The 25402-nt window shown below is 44.2% G+C and overlaps 1 protein-coding gene across 1 annotated transcript; it reads right to left on the bottom strand.

Annotated features, from left to right (window-relative positions):
- Positions 1-11754: 11754 nt before the first annotated feature.
- Positions 11755-12468, bottom strand: LOC141027375 (uncharacterized). Its single transcript, XM_073504382.1, has one exon. The coding sequence runs from the start codon at positions 12466-12468 to the stop codon at positions 11755-11757; it is 714 nt and encodes a 237-aa protein (XP_073360483.1).
- Between the last annotated feature and the right edge of the window lie 12934 nt (positions 12469-25402).

Below are 25402 nucleotides of genomic sequence, written 5' to 3'. Positions count from 1 at the left end.
GAGTTGTTGTTGCACTTGCTCTTGGACAATCTCTGGAATCCGCGCCACCTGTGCCCTGAGTTCTTGAACCTCGCGCGCCTGGCTTTCCGAGCTAGTCTTTTTCTCCTTTCGCCCAGCAGTGTCATAGTATGACGACCATTTTGTCGACAAGCCTTTGCCGGCCACACGACCAGCTGACGTCGGCTTACTGAGCTTATCCTTGTTCTTCATTACATTCAACGCCCTATTTAGAGTGGTGTCCCAAGGGTTGCTCTTAGTCGACCCCGCACTACTGCTTTCAGTCGCCTGCGGAAGGAATGTGAACCATTTAGAAATTTGGCTTCATTAATTAGAATGCAACCATATGGAGCTAATTACGAGGGGGTGTATTCCTTACCAGAACAAGCTCAAGCGCCCTGGTCTTCGGATCTGTGGTAAGCTCCTTTGTTTTCGGGTCCTTCTTGTACCGGGCCCTGACAAAGTTCCTGGTCTGCTTGTCACCGTATTTATCGAAGAGGCGCGGTAGGCCTTGCTCGGCACGGTCCGCCTCCTCCTTGTCCCATATAGGCTCCGCCACTCTGTAACCGCCGGGACCGAGTGTGTGTTCCCCTAAGTTAAGCTCCCGCATTTCTTTCCCCCACTTACTTGATTCGGAGTTTGCGGTGCTCGAGCAATTGATCTTGAAGTCGTTGTAGTCATCTTCGGTGATCGAAGGATTTTTCTCCTTGATCTTCTCATAACTCTCACCTTTCTCGATCATTCTCTTCACATTGCTTTTCCAAGTAGACAGGGCCTTGCTCATCTTCGTGAGGGCAACATTGTTCACTTTATTCCCTTTGAGGCTTGTGTTTTCAAATTCAGCGGGGAACTTGTATCGTTCGTGCAGCTTCGTTAAGAGGAGGTTGCGCAAATTCCCTCGGTCAGGATGCCTCAGGTTCTCGGTGTTGATCGAGACGGTGCTCCGGAGAATGCACCCGAGCTGAAGCGAGTACCCCTTGACTATTCGTTCGGGCGCCGTTGGATTCCCGTCGGAGTCCACTTGAGTAACTTCCTCCTTGAGGGTGCGGAGCACGGTCGGGCGCCGGTCCTTCCGTTGCCTCTTCGGTTGGCTGCCATCTGTGCGTGCGCCGCCATCATCAGTGGTGGCATCCTCGGCGGCACCATCAGTGGTGGCATCCTCGGCGGCACCATCAGTGGTGGCATCAGTGGGGTCATCCTCGGCGGTACCATCAGTGGTCTCAGGATCGGTGGGGAAGGCGGCGTCCTCATACAAGTGAGGTTGTTCCTCCATCTCCTGGGACAGCATCCAGAATGGCTTGATGCTCCAACCCCCGGCCTCATCGTTGTTGGCCATGTTTCTCTCTAAATAGGAACAAAGTTTGGTCAAAAAGTTGGTTATTGTCAAGGAACAAGATCATGGTCTCATCATTTAGGGTTTGTCGACACCGAGGCATCCTAAAAGCTAAGCTTTTATCATTGAGGGTTTTTCGACGCCGAGGCACCCTAAAAGCCTAAGCTTTCATCATTTCGGTTTTTATCGACACCGAGGCACCCTAAAAGCCATGCATTAGTCACAAGTATGCCGGGGCACTTGATCCTACTTAATTAACTACTAAGATACCCTGGCCCATGCATTAGTCACAAGTACCCCATATGTCCTATTTTTAGCAAAGTCATGCTAAAATTCACGGAAAATTTTAGCATGACCTTTGCTGAAAATAGGACATATGGAGTACCCGAATTTGCCGGAACGGAAGTTAATCGACATTCCGGCAAACTCAAGGGCCTCTCGGGTGGACAAGGCAAAAAAGGCCTCCATCACAACATGGAAAATACACCAAGCAGTATCATCTCCAAGCAGTATCATCTCCAAGCAGTATCATCTCCAAGCAGTATCATATTTGTAATGACTGAAAATATTAGCTACCAGGAGTAAGTAACTAACTAAATACACTTCTATAACAAAATAAATCAGAAACTTAGTTTTCAGTGTAATGAAACTAATTTGGCGTTGTAGGTCTTGATATATTTTTCTTATGGACTTGGTTACAGAGTACAAACTTAACTTGAGAATGACAGTGTTCAAAATAGTCAATGAAAAATTCATCAGTACTGAACATAATTAACAGAAGTTATTTTGATGGTATATAAGAATATTTATGGAACAAACAACATGAAGATAGCTGCAATCTTAAACAAAAATCAAAGCACACTTGTCTGTAAAAAGCTAACAAACTATGTGATGCTTCCAGCTAATATGTTCAGAGAACAGGAGCATGAGAAAAAATAACAGAAACTATATGATTTAACTGGTTTCAAAACATGAAGTCCTAAAAGCTCTTGTTTTTGACTTTGCATCCACTGATAAAGAAGAATCAGAGTAGTGAGCAAGACTGTAAATGTTCTGAAAATTAAAAGAAAAGAGAGATTGCATGTTCATCTTAGCTGCAGTCCTGATCGTGAGAAGTACATCCTATACGTTTTACCAAGGGAACAGTAGGGATAACAGAAAGTCACTGTTGTCACTGTCCTAGTGAAGAATTTTGTGCTATCTACCTTCTTGGTTTACCCCCTAGTGCTTCGATACATATGCAATTACACAACTGAACAGTAGTATGCTGGTTTTACTTACATGAACAGTAGCTTAGTACTGATAGAAAAAGAAGAGTTTCTTCTACTAGAGGATCTTTGTTTGATGGACTCGTTTGCTGAATATTTGACTGCAGTATAGTGTAACTTTTCAAATTTCACATGATAGTTGGTAATGAGAAACATCTCGTTGGGAAAGATAAAATTGGGTGCACAAGGCATGCTCTGGTTCTAAAGTGATAGTTTAGTGATACTGCTTGTGCAAATTAGTCTTAACTTAGTATGCTCCGGAATGGAAAGTTCTTAGGAACCCCAATGTTTCATTGTCCAATGTAGGTGCACTATAAGCTTGAGCTACTGGGTGAAACACTATTCCTTGCTGTCAACATCATTGATAGATCAATGCATAGAAAACCATGTCTCAAATTTTCTCTTAAATGGAACATGCAAGTTTCTCAACTGTTGAGTGAAGCTTTCCTTCAAAATAATTATAAATACTACAGGAAGGATAGTAAGACAATGACAGTTCATTGGAATATAGATTTTGAGAGGACATATATGGGTTTAGCTCTCTGTAATTACATATTACTTTCCTTGCTGATGCTATTGCTCACGTTGTAAAACTGGCCTACATTGCACACATGGTTTCCAGCAAAGAAAACAGTTTGATGATTTATCAACTAAATGAAAATATTATCGCTCGTGTGCTCAAGTAATATTTTAGTGCTTAAAACTATAAAGGAACTATAAAGGAACCTTTTAAGAAAATAAATAAAGATCCTTTTTGGTCTAAAATATACAACTCCCAACTTGACTTTTACTTCTGCTATGTGCATGTTCATCCCGCTGAGTGAAGTGATGGATGGTTTCAAGCAAAGAAAACAGTGTCATGTTGTACTTGTACATACTGGAACTGTAGGCAAAACAAAGTGATGGATGGTCTACAAGATGATCTGGATGAATTCATCTCCAGGGTAAATGAGCCAACCAGTGTGCATGCCGTTTGGTTGGAAATAAAATTGCCTTGAAAATGTATAACTTGCTATTTGCGACATTCCCACTACATGAGGTTCACATATATAATCGTCTATTTTTTTAGTTTGTGATCAATCAAAATGCTTAGAGTTTTTTAAAGCACCATCAATAATCTCTATTTATATAGAGATAAGTAATGAAAACAATAGCATTCAACAACTTTAAACCTAACTCTCAGTAGCTGCCTGCAAATGTGGTGGAGGGAGAGGAAGGAGGAGGCCGGAGGGGGAGGGAGAGGTGGGGCAGTACCTGAGGAGGCGGAGGAGGCCGGAGGGGACAAGGAGGAGGTCGGAGCGGCGTGGCGGTGGCGCGGACGAGGAGGAGGGCGAGGACGAGGACGACGGGGCGGCGGTGGCGCGGACGACGTCGAGGGGTGAGGAGGAGGTCGGGGCAGCGGCGTCGGGAGAGGAGAGGGGAAGGGGCAGCGGCGTCGGGGCGTCGGGGCGGAGACGAGGACGACGGGGCGGCGTCGAGGCGGCGGGGCAGCGGCGTCGGGAGAGGAGAGGGGAAGGGGATCGAGGGCGAGGGCGAGGGAGAGAGAGGGGATAGGTTTGGGCCGGGGATAGGCGAGGGCGAGGGCACAATACTAATGGCGCACCACCCCTCGGTGCGCCATAAGTACATCCATACTAATGGCGCACCTCACCCTGGTGCGCCATTAGTATTGTTTTTTTATATCTGCTCGAGCCAACAGGTTATCTTCCACCTGACCTGGTCCACACCAAGTTCCCTCTACTAGCTCGACTGGTCAGCAGCTAGTTCTCACACCAGGAGGTCCTGGGTTCGATTCCCAGGCTCCACAATTTTTTTATGCATTTAAAATGCTGTTTCATATTTATTTGTGTTTAAATATGTTCAAACTTGTTTAAATCATAACAGTAATATTTTTTATAAGACAGTAATATATTTTTTTAAATATCATCAAACAGTAATGCCGGTGGAGCGGGGGAGGGTGCGCGGGGTGCGGGGGGCCGGTGGACCGGGGGGTGCTCGGCGGCGAGGGGGACCGGATCTGGCGAGGTGGGATAGCGATCGAGATGGAGGGGGATCGAGATCGAGTGTCCATGAAATTTAAAAATATTCATGATAGTTCAAAAAGTGCCCATGAAATACAATCGAGAAATGAAGGCTACAATTTAAATACAATCGATCTCTTAGCTAGCTATCTGTTCACAATCTTCTTGCCCTTCTTTTTCGCAAATGGAGTTCTTCTGTGGAACGGACGTCCTTTAGGTAGGGTGGTGTATGCTGGTACTTCATCATCGTCGTCATGTTCGATTCTCGGGTCGCCGTACTTGTCGAAGTCTTGCTCATTGGCTACTCCATCCATTCCGATGATCTTCCTTTTGCCTCTCCTCACGACAACACGACTGGGCTTTGACGGGTCGGTAATGAAGAAGCATTGGTCCACTTGGGAAGCCAGTACCCATGGCTCATTTTTCGCGGTGACGTTTGCGCCTGCGGTCTTGGATTTGGCTTCGGGTATAACCATGGTGGTGAAATACCGGTCTTCTTTTAGGACGTTCTTGGCCCATCTGACACGGAACATCGGGACCTTCTCTCCAGCGTAGCTCAGCTCCCAGATCTCCTCGATCCTTCCGTAGTATCTGTCCTTGTCATTACCGGTGTAGGATTCCATCGTTACCCCGGAGTTCTGATAACCATCGCTCTTCATGTCCTTGGCCTCGGTGTAGAATGTGTAGCCGTTGATATCGTACGCCTCATAGGTCATCAGGTTGTGCTCGGCGCCCTGTGACAAGGCGAATATGATTTGTTCTTCCGCGGAAGAATCCTCATGTAAAGGGTACGACAGAAGCTTCTGCTTGAACCAACGCGTGAAACATGAGTTGTGCTCTTTGAGTATATCTCCATCCGTCCTCTGTTGGCCTCGGTCATTGTACGTCTTCTTAATAAAGGTTTTGTGCTCTACCACCCAAGGATCGACCACGTCTATGTGTTGTAGCGCGACTAGGTTTGCTCTTTCAAAGTCGGCGAGTCGACCCTCGAAGTCGACATGCATTTCGCGGCGACCCTCACGGTGACCCCATCCAGCGAGCCTGCCGAGGTGCCTGTTGACGGGCAGACCAACGGGGTTCTCGATGCCTAGATAATTCATGCAGTAGGAGATGCACTCTTCGGTCAGAAAGCCCCTGGCTATGCTTCCCTCTGGACGTGACATGTTGCGAACGTATCCTTTGATGACACCATTCATCCTTTCGAACGGCATCATGCTGTGCAGGAATGTCGGCCCGAGTTGGATGATATCGTCCACGATATGGACCAGCAGATGCACCATAACGTCGAAGAATGCGGGCGGGAAGTACATCTCAAGCTCGCATAGTATCACCACGATCTCTTCCTGTAGCCTTCTGAGTTGCCTCACGCCAACAGACTTCCGAGAGATGCGTCGAAAAAGCTTCATAGGCCAAATAGCGTTTCACGGACGTGCGCGTCCATGATCCCACGGATTGCAACTGGAAGTATCTGCATCATCAGCACGTGACAGTCGTGAGACTTCATCCCGCTGAACTTCAGCTTCGCTAGGTCTAGGTATCTGCTTATCTTCCCCGCGTAACCGTAAGGAAGTTTTACTCCTACGAGGCAGGTGAAAAACTGCTCGATCTCCTCCTGACTTAGAGTGAAGCACGCGGGAGGGTAGTAATTTCCGGTCTTCTTGGCCTTTTTGCCTTTGCGACGACTTTCCGTGTCCTGCTTCGCCTCATCATCATCATCATCATCATCATCATATATAGCGTGAAGCTCCTGCCTGATGCCCATTGATTTCAAGTCTGCCCTTGCTTTCGGCCCATCTTTGGTCCTCTCTGGCATGTTGAGCAGGGTACCAAGCAGACTCTCGCACATGTTCTTCGTGATATGCATGACATCAAGGCTGTGAGGCACACGGTGGATCTTCCAGTACGGCAAGTCCCAGAAAACAGACCTCGTTTTCCATACCTTCAGCAGCGGCTCTGGCGCCTTTCGCTTATTTCCCGGCTCTGGCGCCTTTTGCTTCTTTCCCGGCAGTGGGCAGTCTTTCCAATTTTTCAACAGCTCGTCTATTTCCTCGCCGCTCCTCGTACGCGGGCGTCCTCGGGGTTCGGTTTCACCATCGAATAGATCCTTGCGTTTTCTCCACGGGTCATCGTCGCAAAGCCACCTTCGATGTCCCATGAACACGGTTTTCGAAGACCCGGGATCTCTATCTAGCTGGCGATACATTGTGTCATCCATGCACCTGACGCATCCAGAAAATCCGTGGACCACCTGCCCTGCGAGATATCCGTAACCAAGATAGTCGTGCACCGTCGTGAGCAGCGCGGCTCTCATAGGGAAATATTCTTTCTCTGCGGCGTCCCACGTATTGGCTGGCGTTTTCCACATCGTGTCTAGCTCCTCTTTCAGCAGCCCCAGATATAGATTGATGTCGTTCCCTGGTTGTTTCGGTCCTTCGATTAGCATACTCATGTGAATGTACTTCCTCTTCATGCACAACCAGGGGGGAAGGTTGTACATCCACACAAACACAGGCCAGGTGCTATGTGTGCTTCTCTGGCTGCCAAACGGATTGACTCCATCGGTGCTCGCGCCCAGCACGATGTTCCTTGGATCGTTCCCAAATTCTAGGTCTTCGAAGTTCAACGCTTGCCACTGGCTCGCATCCTTAGGGTGACTCAGCATCTTGTCTTTTTTATCTATCTCCGGATCATTTGCGTCATCTTCTCGCTTCTTCTCCTCCCTATCCGCGTGCCAACGCAGGAGCTTTGCTACCTTAGGGTCCGCGAAATACCGCTGCAGACGAGGAGTGATCGGAAAGTACCACACCACTTTTCGAGGAGCTTTCTTCCTCTTCTTGTATCGAGTGACGCCGCACACCGGACATATGGTAGACTCCGCGTGCTCGTCCCGATAAATGATGCAATTGTTCATGCACACATGGTATTTCACGTGCGGTAAATCCAGAGGACACACGATTTTCTTCGCCTCCTCCAAACTGGTCGGGCACTTGTTCCCCTTGGGAAGACGTTCGTGCCAGAATGACATGTTCTCGTCGAAGCATGCGTCGGTCATTTTGTGTTTTACCTTCATCTCCAGAGCCATGAGCGTTACTTTCAGGCGGGTATCCTCGGGCCTGCATCCTTCATACAATGGAGTAACCGCGTCTAACTCAAGTTGATCCATCTTGGCTTTCTCTCGGGCGGCAGCTCTTGCGTTATCCGTCTGCTTGAGAAGCAGCTCTTGAATATGAGGGTCCTGCACCCAGCCCATCGATGGTCCAGCGTCGTCTGCTCCGCCGGCATCATCATCTTCATGATCATGCCCGTCGTCTGCTCCGGCATCTTCCTCATCATCATGTCCTGCATCTTCTACATGATGACTGTGTACAGCATCACCGTCGTGATCATCTCCTGGGGATTCTTCGTCTTCTCGCCCGCCCGAGCCGCGGTGGTTGTCTTGCTGCCCTTCCTCATTTCTTGCCCAGCCCCCATGGACGACTTCGTAGTCATCTTCATCACCTTGCCACCGATAGCCATCCATGAAACCATGCAAGAGCAGGTGGTCCCGCACCTGCCAGGATTCCGGGTCCGCAATAAGGCTCTTCAGCTTGCATCTTCGACACGGACATCTTATCTCCGTCTCGTTCTTTTGAAGCATCTCGGCCTTCGCGGACCTCAAAAACCTATTCACGATGCCTTCGGTCATCATGTGCACCATGGTTGCCTGCGGGGTAGAGCAAAACGATATTTTAGAACCAAGAAAAAATTTGGCATGACTTTCCCTAAAAATAGGACCAAAAAGAATGCTTAATGCCAAAATTCTCGCCAAAACGGAAATGAATCAACATTCCGGCAAAATATTGGCAACTATCGCATTTCAAATACCGGTACACCTCCAAACACAAACACATATGCAACACCACAAACATATGCAACACCACGAACATACATAGATCTAGCTAGGCCATAAAAAGTGCATGTGCACATTGTTGTAGGGAGAACAACATAAATATAGCTTCCCCCCTTACTTACCTATCAAAACAAGGTAATTTAACCACTTAAATTGAATGAATCTATGGTGGAAATGAGGTGAAAAAGAGGAGGCACCCGAGACAAGGAGGAGGTGGAGAGAATGAAGTGGGGAGAAAGTGAGTGTGGGTAGGAGAGGCTGTCCAAAATATCTTGTTGCTGCCCACTTACTAATGGCGCACCAACACTAAATGCGCCATTAGTAATCCAGGTTACTAATGGCGCACCTTCTGGTGGTGCGCCATTAGTATGTTTGGACAGGCGCACTAGTTAAAAAAAACTTTTGATACTAATGGCGCACCCTGGGCCAGGTGCGCCATTACTAGTTACAACTAGTAATGGCGCACCTGGCCCAGGGTGCGCCATTAGTATGTTTGGACAGGCGCACTAGTTAATTTTTTTTTATACTAATGGCGCACCCTGTGCAGGTGCGCCATTACTAGTTACAACTAGTAATGGCGCACTGTGTCTGGATGCGCCTTTAGTATGTTTGGACAGGCGCACTAGTTAAATTTTTTTTTGATACTAATGGCGCACCCTGTGCCAGGTGCGCCATTACTAGTTACAACTAGTAATGGCGCACTGTGTCCGGATGCGCCATTAGTATGTTTGGACAGGCGCACTAGTTAAATATTTTTTGATACTAATGGCGCACCCTGCGCCTGGTGCGCCATTAGTAGTTTCAACTCTAATGGCGTATCAGAAGGTGGTGCGCCATTAGTATATACTAATGGCGCACCGCTTTTCTGGTGCGCCATTAGTGTCAATCCCATCTATAGCCCTTTTTCTAGTAGTGTAAGTCTTTCATTGAAAAACTTTTCTTCAATGAGTCTTTTATTTCGCTAAGAAAATTCACGTCATTTCCAATCAACAATATGTCATCCACATACAAGATTAGAAATGCTTTTGCGCTCCCACTAAACTTCTTGTAAACACAAGATTCTTCGTCATTCCTGATGAAGCCAAACTCTTTGACCACTTCATCAAAACGAATGTTCCAGCTCCTTGATGCTTGCTTCAGACCATAAATGGCTTTCTGAAGTTTGCATACCTTTCCAGCATCCTCATGAATGACAAAACCTTCTGGCTGTATCATGTATACATCCTCTTTGAGGTTTCCATTTAGGAAAGCCATTTTGACATCCATCTGCCATATTTCATAGTCGAAATAAGCAGCAATTGCTAGCAATATCCGAACAGACCTAAGCATACCTACTGGCGAGAAAGTCTCGTCGTAGTCCACTCCTGGAACTTGTGTGAACCCTTTCGCGACAAGTCTAGCTTTGTGGATAGTAATGTTACCATCCGCGTCCGTCTTTCTTTTGAAAATCCATTTACAACCAATGGGCTTTACGCCTTATGGAAGTTCTTCCAAGTTCCAAACTTGGTTTTCGTACATGGATTCCATTTCGGATCTCATGGCTTTGTGCCATTCTTTTGAGCTGGGCCCCGCCATCGCTTCCTTGTAGTGCGCAGGTTCATCGTCTTCAAGAATGAAGATTTCGTTATGAAACCACTCAGGTGGCTGGATAGCCCTACCTGATCTGCGCGGTTCAGTTACAACGTTGTCTGAAGTCTCCGCATCACATGCGACAACTTCCGGCTCGGTTGTAGGGATAATTAGAGGAATTTCTTCCGGTTCCTTAGCCATATCAACGGTTGCCGAAGATTCACTAATCTCATTAAGTTGTACTGTCCTCCCACTCACTTCTTTAGTGAGAAACTCTTTCTCAAGAAAGACTCCATGTTTTGCAACAAACACTTTGTTCTCGGAGGCGTGGTAGAAAGAATACCCAACTGTCTCCTTGGGATAACCTACAAAGTAACATTTGTCTGATCTGGGATCAAGTTTGCTTGGCTGTAAACGCTTTACATAAGCTTCACAACCCCAAATTTTGAAAAACGACAGGTCGGGTTTCTTCCCGTGCCACATCTCATGTGGCGCCGTCTCAACAGATTTAGACGGTGCTTTGTTTAGTGTGTGAGAAGCAGTAAGTAGTGCGTCACCCCAAAAAGATATTGGAAGATTTGTAAGAGACATCATTGACCTTACCATGTCCAACAAGGTTCGGTTACGTCGTTCCGATACTCCATTTCTCTGTGGAGTTCCGGGAGGCGTAAGCTGTGAAACGATTCCACGATCACTCAGATGTTGGCCAAACTCATGACTAAGATATTCGCCTCCGCGATCAGACCGCAGAAACTTAATCTTTTTGTTACGATGATTTTCTACCTCATTCTGAAATTCTTTGAACTTTTCAAAGGTTTCCGATTTATGCTTCATTAAGTAGATATAGCCATACCTACTCAAATCATCAGTAAAAGTCACGAAGTAAAAATATCCACCCCGTGCGCCTGTGTTCATTGGACCACATACATCACTATGTATTATTTCCAATAATTCACCCGCCCGTTCAGGATGACCCGTTAACGGCGTCTTGGTCATTTTCCCCATCAGGCAAGCTTCACATGTGTCAAATGATTCAAAATCAAGGGATGGTAAAACTCCATCTTTATGGAGTCTTTGCATGCGTTTCTTACCGATGTGGCCAAGGCGACAGTGCCACATGAAAGTGGTGGTGGTATCAGCCTTCTTAAGGCGTTTAGCATTCACGTTAAAGACATCATTTCCACATTCAAGATTTAGTATGAAAAGGCCCCCAACAATGGGTGCAAATCCATAAAACATATCCTTACAATAAAGTGAACAACCATTGTTCTCAGACTTGTACGAATACCCATCGTGTACCAAACATGATCCGGAGATAATGTTTCTACACAACAGTGGAACAAAATAACAGTTACTTAGTTCTAAGATAAATCCTGAAGGGAGACGTAGAGGCATAATGCCGACGGCTTGAGCGGCGATCCCAGCGCCGTTCCCGACGCGCATCACGACTTCATTCTTTGCTAGCTTGCGCACCTTCTGAAGTCTCTGTATCGAGTTGCAAATGTGAGCAACCGATCCGGTATCAAATACCCAAGACTTAGAGTTTTCACTAGCAAGCAAAACGTCAATGACATTAACTTGTATAACAATTATACCTTTTCCGGTTTTCCCGGTCTTCTTATCTTCCAGATACTTCTTGCAGTTTCTCTTCCAGTGTCCTGTGCCCTTGCAGTAGAATCACTCAGTTTCATTCTTGGCTCCGCCCTTAGAGTTGCTTTGGGAGCCGGTCTTACCGGTGCCCTTGCCCTTCTTTGGCTTGCCTTTCTTCTTTTTGAAACTGGCGGTTTTATTCACAAGCAACACTTGCTTGCGATTTTTCCGCAGTCCTCCTTCTGTAGTTTTCAGCATGGCGAGCACTTCTTCCGGCGTCTTCTCCATCTCTGTCATGTTGTAGTTCATGACAAAACCATCGTAAGACGTGGGGAGTGAAGAAAGCAACATGTCCATCATATGGCCAGGTGGAAGTGGAAATTCTAGGGCTTTAAGCCTTTCAGAATAGCCAATCATTTTGACCACGTGTTCGCCAACTGAACTACCCTCAGCCATCTTGCAATCCATCAAAGCCTTCATGATATCATATCGTTCAGACTTTGCGGTTTCCTTGTACAGAGCATCCAATTCCCGGATCATATTACGGGCTTTATGGAATTCAAAACGTTTTTGAAGCCCTAGACTCATGCAAGCTAGCATGAGGCACTGCACTAAGTTGTGATAATCATCCTTAGTGGCCCAGACATTTTGTTCATCTACCGGTGCATCTGGCGCCGGTTTAGCTGGAAGAGCAGGTTCAAGCACGTACAATTTCTTAGCGCTCCTGAGGACAATCCTCAGGTTACGGACCCAGTCCGCATAGTTGTTTCCAGTCGTAGCTAACTTCTCTTTCTCTAACATCGGCCTAAGTTGAACGCGGTGTTGCGAGCCATTTGATCTACAACGAAAACACAAGTTTCACTTAGACTTTGTTTATAATGAAATTTGCACTAGTGAATAAACATTTTATTCTAAAGTGCACTCCCACTCAAATCAATATCTCTCAAAATTGATTATGAGTGATTCAAGATCCATGTCTTGATTGTTCGCCATTGGTGTAACACCACTGATGACGAAAATCTTAACCGGTAGGCCAACTTGCCAATCACATCACTATGTGACTCTTGTTCATCTTTCGACGCGTGTGTTCCGAGCTCATGACGGTCATGCCTGAACGTCAAGACAACCAAGTGATCTCGCTGCGAGGTCTCAACTCACCCGCCTCACACTTCGCTAATCGTTCGTACCCGTGTGACACGGCACACCCCGAAAAGATAGGTGCCGTGACGGTGCTACACTTGGGAGAACACTATCTACTTGATATCTTTAAGTGAGAGATCACCCTAATAAAAGCGAGTACCGCGCAATCAAGAAGGGTGCATCATAGGGGATAAACATCTCAGGCAATTCATAATTAGCATGATATGGTATAGCCCTTTCTGACGGAGAAGTCTTTCAATTCTTCGTCTTCGGCATTTGCTGCGGTGTTCACCTTCGCGAAGATTGCCACCACCTTGTCGATGCACCAGATAATATTGCTATCTCTATAGCTAATAAAATAAGTGCATTACTTAAGGTTGACACGCAGGTCATTAAAGTGCAATCATATGGCTCCAGCCATCATGCAGAATCATGACACGCAGGTCATGTTAGTTACATCATATAGTCATCTCATACATAATCAAATTGAATATGAGCATTGCTATACCACATCACATGCACATCCTGCAAAACCAAGTTAGACGCCTCTAATCGGTTTATGCAAAATTTTATTTTACGTGGCTTCTAAGGTTTTGAGTTAAACCGCAGCTACCAATGTTTTATCATCAAGTATGATTATTCAAATTGCTAGATTAACATCTCGGGGTGTATGAAACACGAGATAATTAAATCTCGAGCCCCATACTAAACTTCGTCATACGCATGACCCCCGTGCAGATCATATCTGCAATGCCCTTTCATCTGCGAATTTCATCTTTCTTTTGACTATGGCAGAACCCAAAGAACTGATAGCACTTCCATGATCAATCAGGATCACGGATTGCCAGAACTTTGTCAAATTCCACCATGCTGTCTCGAGATTGAGCAAACGCAAATTCTAGGGAAGCAACAAGAACGTCGGGTAACAGATTTCATCTGTCACCCGCATAAATAATTTTCAGCAATAGATCTCATCTACTCCAAAATTATATTATGCAATACCCATACATCTCCATGTATTCTAGATCGTAACCTGCATCTACGCATAGCCTGGCTCTTGATGCCACTGTAGGGGAACGCGACAGAAAACGAAACTTTTTGGTATAGCGAGCACGCCCAGGACCACTATGGAGACTGCATACAAGGTTTGATCTGATCCGTACCGACTCGAAGCGCAGCGGAAGAAGAGTCGGTGTAGATCCCCGCAGCTAGGATTTACAACCTCCCAACCGCGAGGATGTACTCCTTCTCCGGACAGCCCTTCGAGAGGTGGTCGGACAGTCCCCCGGACAATGTCGCGGACAGCCCTTCGGGAGGACCCTCGAAACTCGGACGGAGACTCGGATAGCCCTTCGGGAGGACACTCAAACAGCCCCTCGGGCAAAAGATCGAAACTACAATCTCTCTACAGGGTTGCACACATACGGTGTCAGCTATCCGGCAGGGCTTCGCCGTCCAGAACTAGTTGCTGCCGGAACCCAGACAGCCTTACGGCTCTACGAAACTCTTTTCGTGGGAGGGAGAGAAGAAGCCAGATAATGCATGGCATGTGTATGAGAGCAAGGGATGAGCTTTGGGCTGCCCACTCCTCCTCTATTTATAGGAAAGCCAAGGGGTAGGGATGGCTCACAAAAACCCAAAATGCCCATGCAAATGTCACACATGAAGGGCATAATGGGGAGTGAAGTGGAGCTCCATGGAGCCCCACACATGTGGCCGGCCAACCCCCTTGGGGGACCCCCATGAGGAGCATACTTGGCCCCCAAGCCCTTCTAGAAGCCTTTTGGAGATATCCCAAAAGGTGACTCACCATAAAATATCCCAAAAAGCACTTTCACTATTCACGACGACATTTTTCAGCGTCTGTTCGAACTGAAAATATTTATGTGGGCTTAGAACATTTCCAGTACCCACCAAAATTATTTTCAACGCGATCCGAAACAATTCCGGTTTAGTGATTTTCATCTGTGAAAAGCATCTGAAGTGGCTCCGGCAGCTCTGGAACATTTCCGGTGTTTATCTCAGAAAATTCCAAAAAGCTTCCAGAATGATTCTGGCATCCTCCAAGATTTATCAGGCATGTGCCGAAACCAATTTGACTTAATGGTGTATCCCGAAACAACTTTTCGGTATCATCGAAACTTATCCGATGACCTCTCTCTGCGGTACGATTCCGCTGTCCAAAACTTTTCGGTGTCCGAAACTTTTTCGGTGATTTTCTCTCAGACTCCCTGTCTAGTATTCAACAGATAGATGACCCTTAAGCGTGTGACCCTACAGGTTCGGTGAAGTATAGACATGACCTGGAACCCCTTCCGATCAATGATCAACATCGGAGCCGTGGACACCCATATTGATCGCTATACCCACACGAATGAATATTTGAGTGAACCTCCAGTTGCAGTGAGCTATTCCTGTTTCTTCGCGATATGTCACAAACACCCGAGGTGAGATTTATTGCATGCCCATGGACGAACAATTTTTCCACCTTGCAAGTTACCTCGTTACCGGTTTTGTTCTCTTTTCTCGTTTCCGTGTTCCGGCATCCCAGTGATCAAATCACAATGTGTCTGGCCAGACGATGATGGATACCATTACACCGAGAGGGCCCGAGTATATCTCTCCATCGTCGGAGGAGCAAATCCCAATCTTGAGCTATCTTGTTACTTCCTATACTTTTCCGTGAACCCGAAAGCTGCCGTAATAGCCACCCAGTTACGGATGACGTTTAACAAACCCCAAAGTTCACGAAGCAAGCACGAAGGAACTTGATACTCTCATGGTCTAAGGAATTATGCAAACATTAACTATCTCAATGATATTAACCATAAACTTGTGACGAAGGTATCTCATAGCATAACATCAATCCGGGTTGATTCAACACAAGCGTTCTACCAATATTGTGCCCTCAAAATTGCCGGCATAGTCATGCCCATGATCAGGAAACAGGATCATCATGCAATACTTGAGCTAGTCTTAGAGGCATGACTAGGAATATATTTTACCGTTTATTATACCACACGTGCATATGAGTTCCCTCCGAGCCTCGTGGATATTGTAGACTCGAGAATCATTGCAGTTATAGCATGGATCATAAACATTCATTACAAACTTGGAGATACAAAATAACTGTTATTACTGCCTCTAGGGCATATCTCCTACACACCCTTCTGTGTAACTTTGACCTCATCACCCACGGGTAAACTTATGATCGAAATCATTCCACACACTTCATTTTTACAAAGCTTTTTGCCAATAAATGCCCATGATTTGTCCCTCTTCTAGCCTACGCGTGGCCAAACTAGCCGGGCGGGAAGCTTGCGCGGTAAACAACGCGGTAGCGTGGGAACAGGCTCACCGACGATACATTTGGTGCCTCTTCGAGCCCACACGTGCGGTGCAGAGTTGTCAAGCGTGCACTGGAATCCTCTGCTATGAACACCGTGACAAGACGTGACGATTACGGGCCGGCCGGCCCCCATTTATTACAGTGGCCATTTAACCCTTGTGTCTCTTCAACCTTTCGATCATGCCCCACCATTGCAAGAAGCACACCCACCACGAGAAATTCTTAGAGGGTATCCTACGCGGGTCCAATGGTGCTCCGAGCGGCTGCCGACGACGAGCAGCAGTTCACCATGCGTGCTGTGGTGGACACCCACAAAAGTTTCATGGATCTCTCGGTGGTGTACACCAACGACCCGGTCTGGGTGGAGCACTCCATCCACATCATGGAGCTGTTGCTTGCCGCGAAGAAGTACAAGGTGATCAGGTTCAACCTCGAGTACACCCGCACTCGTGCCGGGTCTCGTCCCAAGGTTGCCGTCGCCCAGATGGGCGTGCACCACCACGTCCTCGTCTACCACTACTGCCTGGCCACAAGGCCTTGCGAGCGTTTCGCCAGGTTTGTCAACAGCCCCCACTACATGTTCGCTATGGTGGACATCACGAACGATGTAAAGGTGCTCGAGAATTCGGGCATCGCCTGCGAGAATCTTGTCGACATCCAGGGCCAATACAAGATCTGGGGCAGCAAGGAGCATGAGAAGGACTCACTGGTTCACCTCATCGAGGCCATCATCGACCCCTACTACAGAGACTTGAAGGATTCGTGCAACAAGGACAAGCGTGCCTGGCACTTGGCCTGGATGGAGAAACTCGACAAAGCTCATGCCATGTACGCGGCCAAGGAGGCGTACACGAGCTACGACATGTACAGGCGGATCGTTGACATGAGGAAGTGCCTCCTTCCCCAAATCGGCCAGGGATCCAGCCGAAAGTAGAGCAATGGCAAGCGTCTATGCAACAATAAGTATGATTAGATCCTCGTTTCTCCTACTTTAGTATGCATGTAATTGCTTACTTTGGTGTGTGGAAATGTTATGTGTGTAGTCATTTGTGTAATTGTATGCTTAATTTGGTTATGCAATGCTGTCTTTTTAAGTATATATGTTGATGCTCTGTAGACAGAGCGTAGATGTTGTGTGAACAAAGAAAATCACATCGCACACGGACTAAACAATGGAACCCGTCGGTGATGTTTTCATCAATCACTCACAATTGTATACCAGCAATCGTTTGCTCACAACACACATGGCTTGTTAGCAGTAATCGTCTATGTTGTTATCGGTCTTCGCACACATTTCTGATTACAGACCTATTTGCCTCGTATCACACACATCTTGTTCATTTGAACCGTTTCTGTTCTCATGTATCAACGCAAACGGTTCATCCGAGTGAACCGCATGCCGTATATCGCACACACCTTTGATCTGGCTGACCGTTTCTTTTGTGTTGCCTAATCACAAACAGTTCATCCGAGTGAACCGTATGCTATACATCGCACACACCTTCATCTGGCTGCCCGTTTCTTTTGTTCCTCCACATCGCAAACAGTTAATTGAGCTGAACCGTACGCCCTGCACCGCACACGCAACTAAAATCTAAACCGTGTTTGATGCATCCTCCATCGCAAACGTTTTGCACCTTTTTTGATGGTTTTTTTACACCACTGTTTGCGATTATGGCATCACACACAGTTTCGTCGGAGGGTCTCTGATTGTAGTGTCGCGTTAGCAGCAACCTGCAGTAGTGTATTAGCTACACCCAATGCTCAAGTACGATCATAGTGCCCCTTAGTTGCTGCTTTATAAGAGAAGATGGAGACTCAAATAAAATTAAAATTGCATAAAGTAAATAGAAAGGCCCTTCGCAGAGGGAAGTAGGGATTTGTGGAGGTGCCAGAGCTCAAAGTGAAAAAGATAGAGATAAAAACATTTTGGGTGGCATGCTTTTCCTGTCAACGAAAATGATTGAGTAGTTCCCAATACTTTCCATGCTAGATATATCATAGGCGGTTCCCAAACAGAAAATAAAGTTTATTCCTTTTTCCACCATACTTTCACATTCCACGGCTAACCGAATCCACGGGTGCCGTCCATACCAACACTTTCCAAGGAATTTATTATTTGACAACATACATTAAATTCATTTTTCATTCGAGACTGGGCATCCCTAATACCTTTCCCGTACTCTCGTGCAATGACAACTGAATAAACACTCATCTTGAGAATAACACATCTAGCATGGAAAAATATCAGCCACCCCCTACCGTTTCATGAGCGGTACGAGCACACAAAAGATAAATTTATTTTGAAAATTAGAGATTGCACATACAAATTTGCTTAGAACGGCACGGAAATACCGCATATAGGTAGGTATAGTGGACTCATATGGAAAAACTTAGTTTAAGGATTTTGGATGCACAAGTAGTGATCGTACTTAGTGCAAGTGAAGGCTAGCAAAAGATTGGGAAGCATCCAACCAAGAAACGAAAAATCTCATAAGCGAGCATTAAGCATAACTAATACCAAATAATGCACCAAAAGTAGGATGTAATTTTATTGCATAACTATTGACTTTCGTGCTTTCATAGGGAATCACAAACCTTAACACCAATATCTTACTAAAGCATAATTACTCATCAACATGACTCACATATTATATCAACATATCGCAAAACTATTACAAGGAATCAAGTTTATTTTTCCCAATGATCTTCATGAAAGTTTTTATTATATCCCTCTTGAATATCTATCACTTTGGGACTAATTTCATATGTTGCTTTTGATAGCTCAAACAAATCTAAGTGAAGAACATGAGCATAAAAATTTTCTTCTCTCAAAATAATTTAAGTGAAGCAAGAGAGAATTTCTTAAAAAATTTACTAACTCTCAAATAAATCTAAGTGAAGCATGAGAGCATTTCTTCAAAAATACTAAAGCACACCATGCTCAAAAAGATATAAGTGAAGCACTAGAGCAATTCCATAGCTCATAAAGATTTAAGTGAAGCATAGAGAGCAATTCTAACAAGTCATAGCATAATTTTGGCTCCCTCAAATAGGTGTGTCCAGCAAGGATAGATGACACAAAATAAAAAGCAAAACAAGCAAAGACTCATATCATACAAGACGCTCCAAGCAAAACTCATGATATGTGACGAATAAAAATATAGCTCCAAGTAAAATACCGATGGTCGTTAGAAGAAAGAGGGGATGCCACTCGGGGCATCCCCAGGCTTAGGCTCTTCTTACTCCTTATTCCTTCATCCATCGTGATCTCACCCAAAACTTGAAAACTTCAATCACACAAAACTCAACAAAACCTTCGTGAGATCCGTTAGTATAACAAAGCAAATCACTACTATAAGTACTGTTGCAAACCCATTCATATTTTTGCATTATATCTACTGTATTCCAACTTTACTATAGCTTATACCCTCCAATATAAACCATAGATTCATCGAATTAAGCACACAACGCAAAGAAAACAGAATCTTTCAAAAATTGAAAAGTCTGTAGTAATCTGAATACTTCGTATACTTATGTAACTCCAAAAATTCTTCAAAATTAGGACAACGTAGGCAATTTGTATATACAATTTGTGTAAAAAATTCAGAGCAAAAGGAAGTTTCGGTTATTTACGAAAATTATTTCACTAAGCGCAAAAGTTTTTGTTTTTCAACAAGATCAAAGCAACTATCACCCAACATGATCCCAAAGGCTTTGCTTGGCACAAACACTAATTAAAACACAAAAAACACAATCATAACAGAGGCATAATTGTTAAAACACTCAAGAACATAAAGAAAAAGACAAAAATAAATTTTATTCATTGGGTTGCCTCCTAACAATCGCTATCGTTTTACGCCCCTAGCTAGGCATAATGCAAAGATATAAGTGTTGTCATCTTTAATTTCACTTCCCATGGAGGTGTTTTTGTCAAGTGGTTTTGCACACACAACATAAAACAGCTCATCCATAGAGACTTTAGCATTATCAAGTTTCTTATCATCACATCCCCTTTAATTTCTGGCAACAATCCAAGAATAGTGTTGATTAACATAATTGAAAACATGTTGGATTATGTCTAAAACAGGGACTTCCTTTTTAAGATTCTCACCAAAATTTTGATTATTTCCAAGCAAGTGTCTTAACATATAATCACTATTATAAAGGATCTCATCTATCACCGGTTTTTCATGGTTCATACCATAAAAATCAAAGATTTCTCTAGCTTCCCATATTATGTTGTCAAGTTCATTCATAAGAACGCGGGTGGCCAACTTTTTTGCTTTGGGATTCTTTATAATAGGTAACTCATAAAACAATGTTTGCAAGGTAGGATGACTACAGATGAATTTATTCTCAAGTTTCGGAACTAGTGCTGAAATAGCTTCTGCATAAGATTTTGTTCTTTTAAGTATAGGAGCATCATCAAGAGTTAAATTTCTGACACAATTGGAAAGTTCTTCGATATGTTCTTTCCCCATAATATTACCTTGCACCAAAACAAAAGATTTAGCATCCAGATTGCCAGATCATCCAATTTTAGGAGTTAGGCCATCATCTGTTTCTGCCATGCTAAAGTCACTCTGACAAATTCAAGCAAATAGGAGATCTGACGAGAAAATGGCGAACGAAAAAGAGGGCGAATAAAACGGCAAATTTTGTGAAGTGGGGGAGAGTAAAACAAGAGGCAAATGGCAAATAATGTAGATTGAAAGGAGATGAGATTTGTTATTAGGAACCTGGTACATGTTGATGATTTCTCCCCGGCAACAACGCCAGAAATTCCTTTTGATATCGGCTTGAACTACGTCGGTATTTCCCCAAAGAGGAAGGGATGATGTAGAACAACAACAGTAGGTATTTCCCTCAGTGATGAGACCAAGGTTATCAAACCAGTAGGAGAACCACGCAACACTATGTAAATGGTACCTGCACACAAAGGACAAATACTTGCAACCCGACATGTTAAAGGGGTTGTCAATCCCTTTCGGGTAACGGTGCCAGAAATTGTCAAGTTTACGGGATAAAATTGTGGTAGATTGCATAAATAGATCGCGAATAAAATAAGTGCAGCAAATTTAGCAAAGTATTTTTGGGTTTTTGGAAATATAGATCTGAAAATAAAAGCGAATAAAAATATATCTCGAAGGCAAATATGATAAAGAAGAGACCCGGGGGCCGTAGATTTCACTAGTGGCTTCTCTCAATAAAAATAGCATACGGTGGGTAAACAAAGTATTGTTGGGAAATTGATAGAACTTCAAATAATTATGACGATATCCAGGAAATAATCATTATATAGGCATCCCGTCCAAGATTAGAAGACCGACTCCTGCCTGCATCTACTACTATTACTCCACACATTGACTGCTATCCAGCATGCATCTAGTGTATTAAGTTCATGAAAAAACAGAGTAATGCAATAAGAACGATGACATGATGTAGACAAGATCTATTCATGTAGGAATTAGACCCCATCTTGTTATCCGTAATGGCAACGATACATACGTATCGGTTCCCCTTCTGTTACTAGGATCAAGCATCGTAAGATCGAACCCATCACAAAGCACCTCCTCCCATGGCAAGAAAAATCGATCTAGTCAGCCTAACTAAACCAAAGATTCAAAGAAGAAATACGAGGCTATAAGTAATCATGCATATAAGAGATCAAAAGACTCAAATAACTTTCATGGATAAAAACATAGATCTGATCATAAACTCAAAGTTCATCGGATCCCAACAAACACACCGCAAAAGAGTTACATCAAATAGATCTCCCAGGGACCATTGTATTGTGAATCAAATGAGAGAGAGGAAGCCATCTAGCTACGAACTACGGACTTGAAGGTCTACAATGAACTACTCACGCATCATCGGAGAGGCACCAATGAGGATGATGAACCCCTCAGTGATGGTTTCTAGATTGGATCTGTGGTTCTGGAACTTGCGGCGGCTGGAATTGATTTTTGTCGACTCCCCTAGGATTTCTGGAATATTGGGGTATTTATGGAGCAAAGGGGTGGTGCAGGAGGCGGACGAGGTGGGCACAACCCACCTGGGTGCGCCTGGTCCTCCAGGCACGCCCTGGTGGGGTGTGCTCCCCTCGGAGCCCCCCTCAGGTACTTTCTTGGCCCATCATGTGTCTTCTGGTCCAGAAAAAATCACCAAAAAGTTTCGCTGTGTTTGGACTCCATTTGGTATTGATTTCATGCGAAGTAAAAAACAAGCTAAAAACAACAACTGGCACTGGGCACTATGTCAATAGGTTAGTCCCAAGAAATGATATAAAGTTGCTATAAAATGATTGTAAAACATCCAAGAATGATAATATAGCAGCATGGAACAATCAAAAATTATATATACGTTGGAGACGTATCAGAGATCGACGTCGACGAGTGGAGGAGTGTCTTCCGCAATGACCCCGATGATGGCACCGGCCCGGACCCGGCTCGCGGCATGCCGTATCTGACGAGGAAGGATTGGCTCGACCTCCACTTCGACCGAAAGTAGTTTAGCTTAGTTTAAATTTATGTTTTATGTTCAGTTATGCAAAACTATCTATGTTTATGTTTGAATGCATGCTACTTTCCGTTGAACTTGCTTTGAACTTGATCAAATTGAAGTTTACAACGTTAAGTTTAGGGGATCGACTAGAAACGGCCAACAATTTCTGGAGTATATCTATATATCCACTAAGGGTTTTAGTCCTTTAACTTTTAAAGGATCGGCTAGAGATGGCCTTATGCCTTGTTTATTCCAGTTCTTCACAATGTGATGCTCTATATGTGCAACTATTTGCCGTGCAGTTCAATTTTTTTCAATAACAGTTTCAAGAATACCACTATGTATTATGATATTTGGTTGCTGTTAAGGATGTTGCAGTTAACATGCCTTTTCATTTTTTTAACAATAACTAGTGTACTTTAGACCTGCACAATACCAATTTGAATGGCTATTTGCTTGTTTTTAAATGTTATGCCTGATGCAGTTAACACACCTTTCCACTTCTTGTTTTGCTTAACTAGCATGCTTAAACCTGCACACTGAAGCTATCATTTGTAGATTATGTTGCCTACCATGGATATATTTGGTTGATGTTTATCATGTTGTGCTTAACATGGCTTTATATGTACTCATACAGGACAATATCGAGAACAATGTTGTTTTCCATCAAGGTTAGTTTCATCGCATTGCTTATATGTAGTCACTGTTCACGATATCGGTAGCTGGTACCATATATCCCGGGGGCTGATATGGGATTAATCATCGAATCGGACATTTCACTAAATATATCTGTAACCCATTTATCAGTAGGTTAACTAGGGCCATATTTAGTATATTTGAGGCTACATAGCAACATGCATTGTACTGAATGACTAAATATGCAATCCCAGGCTACATAGCAACAAGGAAGAGTGCTACCTTAATGTTCTGATGATGTCTAGATATACATGTAATAAGATCTTATATAATGGGATGGAGGCAGTGTTGTACTACATCATTTTGCAATTGTTGTTTAGCTTCTAATATTAACTTGGTGCTTTTAGGTACATATGTCATTGCCAAAGATCTACACTTCGACCCTTTCTGCATGTGGGGCAATGAGATATTCATGAACTAGCATCAAGTGAGGAAATAGATAAAGATTGTTATTAAAATGGGTCAAAAGATGTCAATAGTGAACTGCAGGATGGTAAGTAAGAACTCTATAGCCTTCTTTTTACTGCCCGTAATGAGTTGTGTTAGATGACAATGTCTGAATCTTTTTTCCTTTGTAGTGGATCCTGAAGCAGTTTACTCAATATTACCTCTCAAACTACATGATTGGCGGTCGGCCATCACAAGGGGTTGGAACTGAGTCGTGCGTGCCTTCTGCATCCAGGAGAGCACAATAGGGCCATTCCGCTTCACCTTATTCAACAACCAGAATGTTTGTCGCCTCTTTCTTTACCATCTGTAATAGGAAGACGCGTACAAGTATAGAACCCTGGTTCATCATTCTTTATTTGGTACTTATGTAATTCTTAAACATATGTACCTGTGAATCGAATAATGCATTGGTTGTTTGAACCTGATGAATATGAATAAAGCTATAACCTACTTTCAAGTTCAAATTAGGTACAATTTTAAATAGCAGCAATTAAATTAGGGTGAAATTATGGTGTGCATGTCATTACGGCGCAACGGTCTATAAAGCACAGCGTGTGTGATATACATCATAATCCGACACGGCTCACAGAGAGAAAACGTGTGTAACAATGCACACAGTTGCCGTTTGCAAAGCATGTGTGATGTCATACACTATCATAAACGGTGCGGAAAAACTAAATGTGTGCGATTGTCTACCTATCGTACACGGTTTACAATCATGAACTGTTTGTCATGTGCCAGGCCTCGTAAACGTAGAGCCAGTTTGGTACGTGCCTGGAATGTTCCTGGTTTTAGGTAAAACCACAAAACTACGACTGCGATGGCGATGCAAGCACAAACGAGTAGCAAGGATGAAGTGTTTAGGATATTTGAGATATCGGAAACAGTTATATGGGGACAACTGTATGCATCAAGGCTCTCTATCCCTGAAGGTTTCTGGGTTGTGTGGGAAGGACCACCCCTATCGCTCTGATGTCTACTACACAACCTTCCTCTTGTAGACGTTGTTGGGCCTCCAAGTGCAGAGGTTTGTAGGACAGTAGCAAATTTCCCTCAAGTGGATGACCTAAGATTTATCAATCCATGGGAGGCGTAGGATGAATATGGTCTCTCTCAAACAACCCTGCAACCAAATAGCAAAGAGTCTCTTGTGTCCCCAACACACCCAATACAATGGTAAATTGTATAGGTGCACTAGTTCGGCGAAGAGATGGTGATACAAGTGCAATATTGATGATAGATATAGGTTTTTGTAATCTGAAATTATAAAAACAGCAAGGTAACAAGTAATAAAAGTGAGCGAAAACGGTATTGCAATGCTAGGAAACAAGGCCTAGGGTTCATACTTTCACTAGTGCAAGTTCTCTCAACAATAATAACATAATTGGATCATATAACAATCCCTCAGCGTGCAACAAAGAGTCACTCCAAAGACATTAATAGCGGAGAACAAACGAAGAGATTATTGTAGGGTATGAAATCACCTCAAAATTATCCTTTCCTGTCAATCTATTCAAGAGTCCGTAGTAAAATAACATGAAGCTATTCTTTGCGTTCGATCTATCCTAGAGTACATACTAGAATAACACCTTA

The sequence above is a fragment of the Aegilops tauschii genome, chromosome 7 (assembly GCF_002575655.3).
Source record: "Aegilops tauschii subsp. strangulata cultivar AL8/78 chromosome 7, Aet v6.0, whole genome shotgun sequence".
Lineage (NCBI taxonomy): Eukaryota > Viridiplantae > Streptophyta > Magnoliopsida > Poales > Poaceae > Aegilops > Aegilops tauschii.
This window is presented reverse-complemented; position numbering and strand designations above follow the sequence as displayed.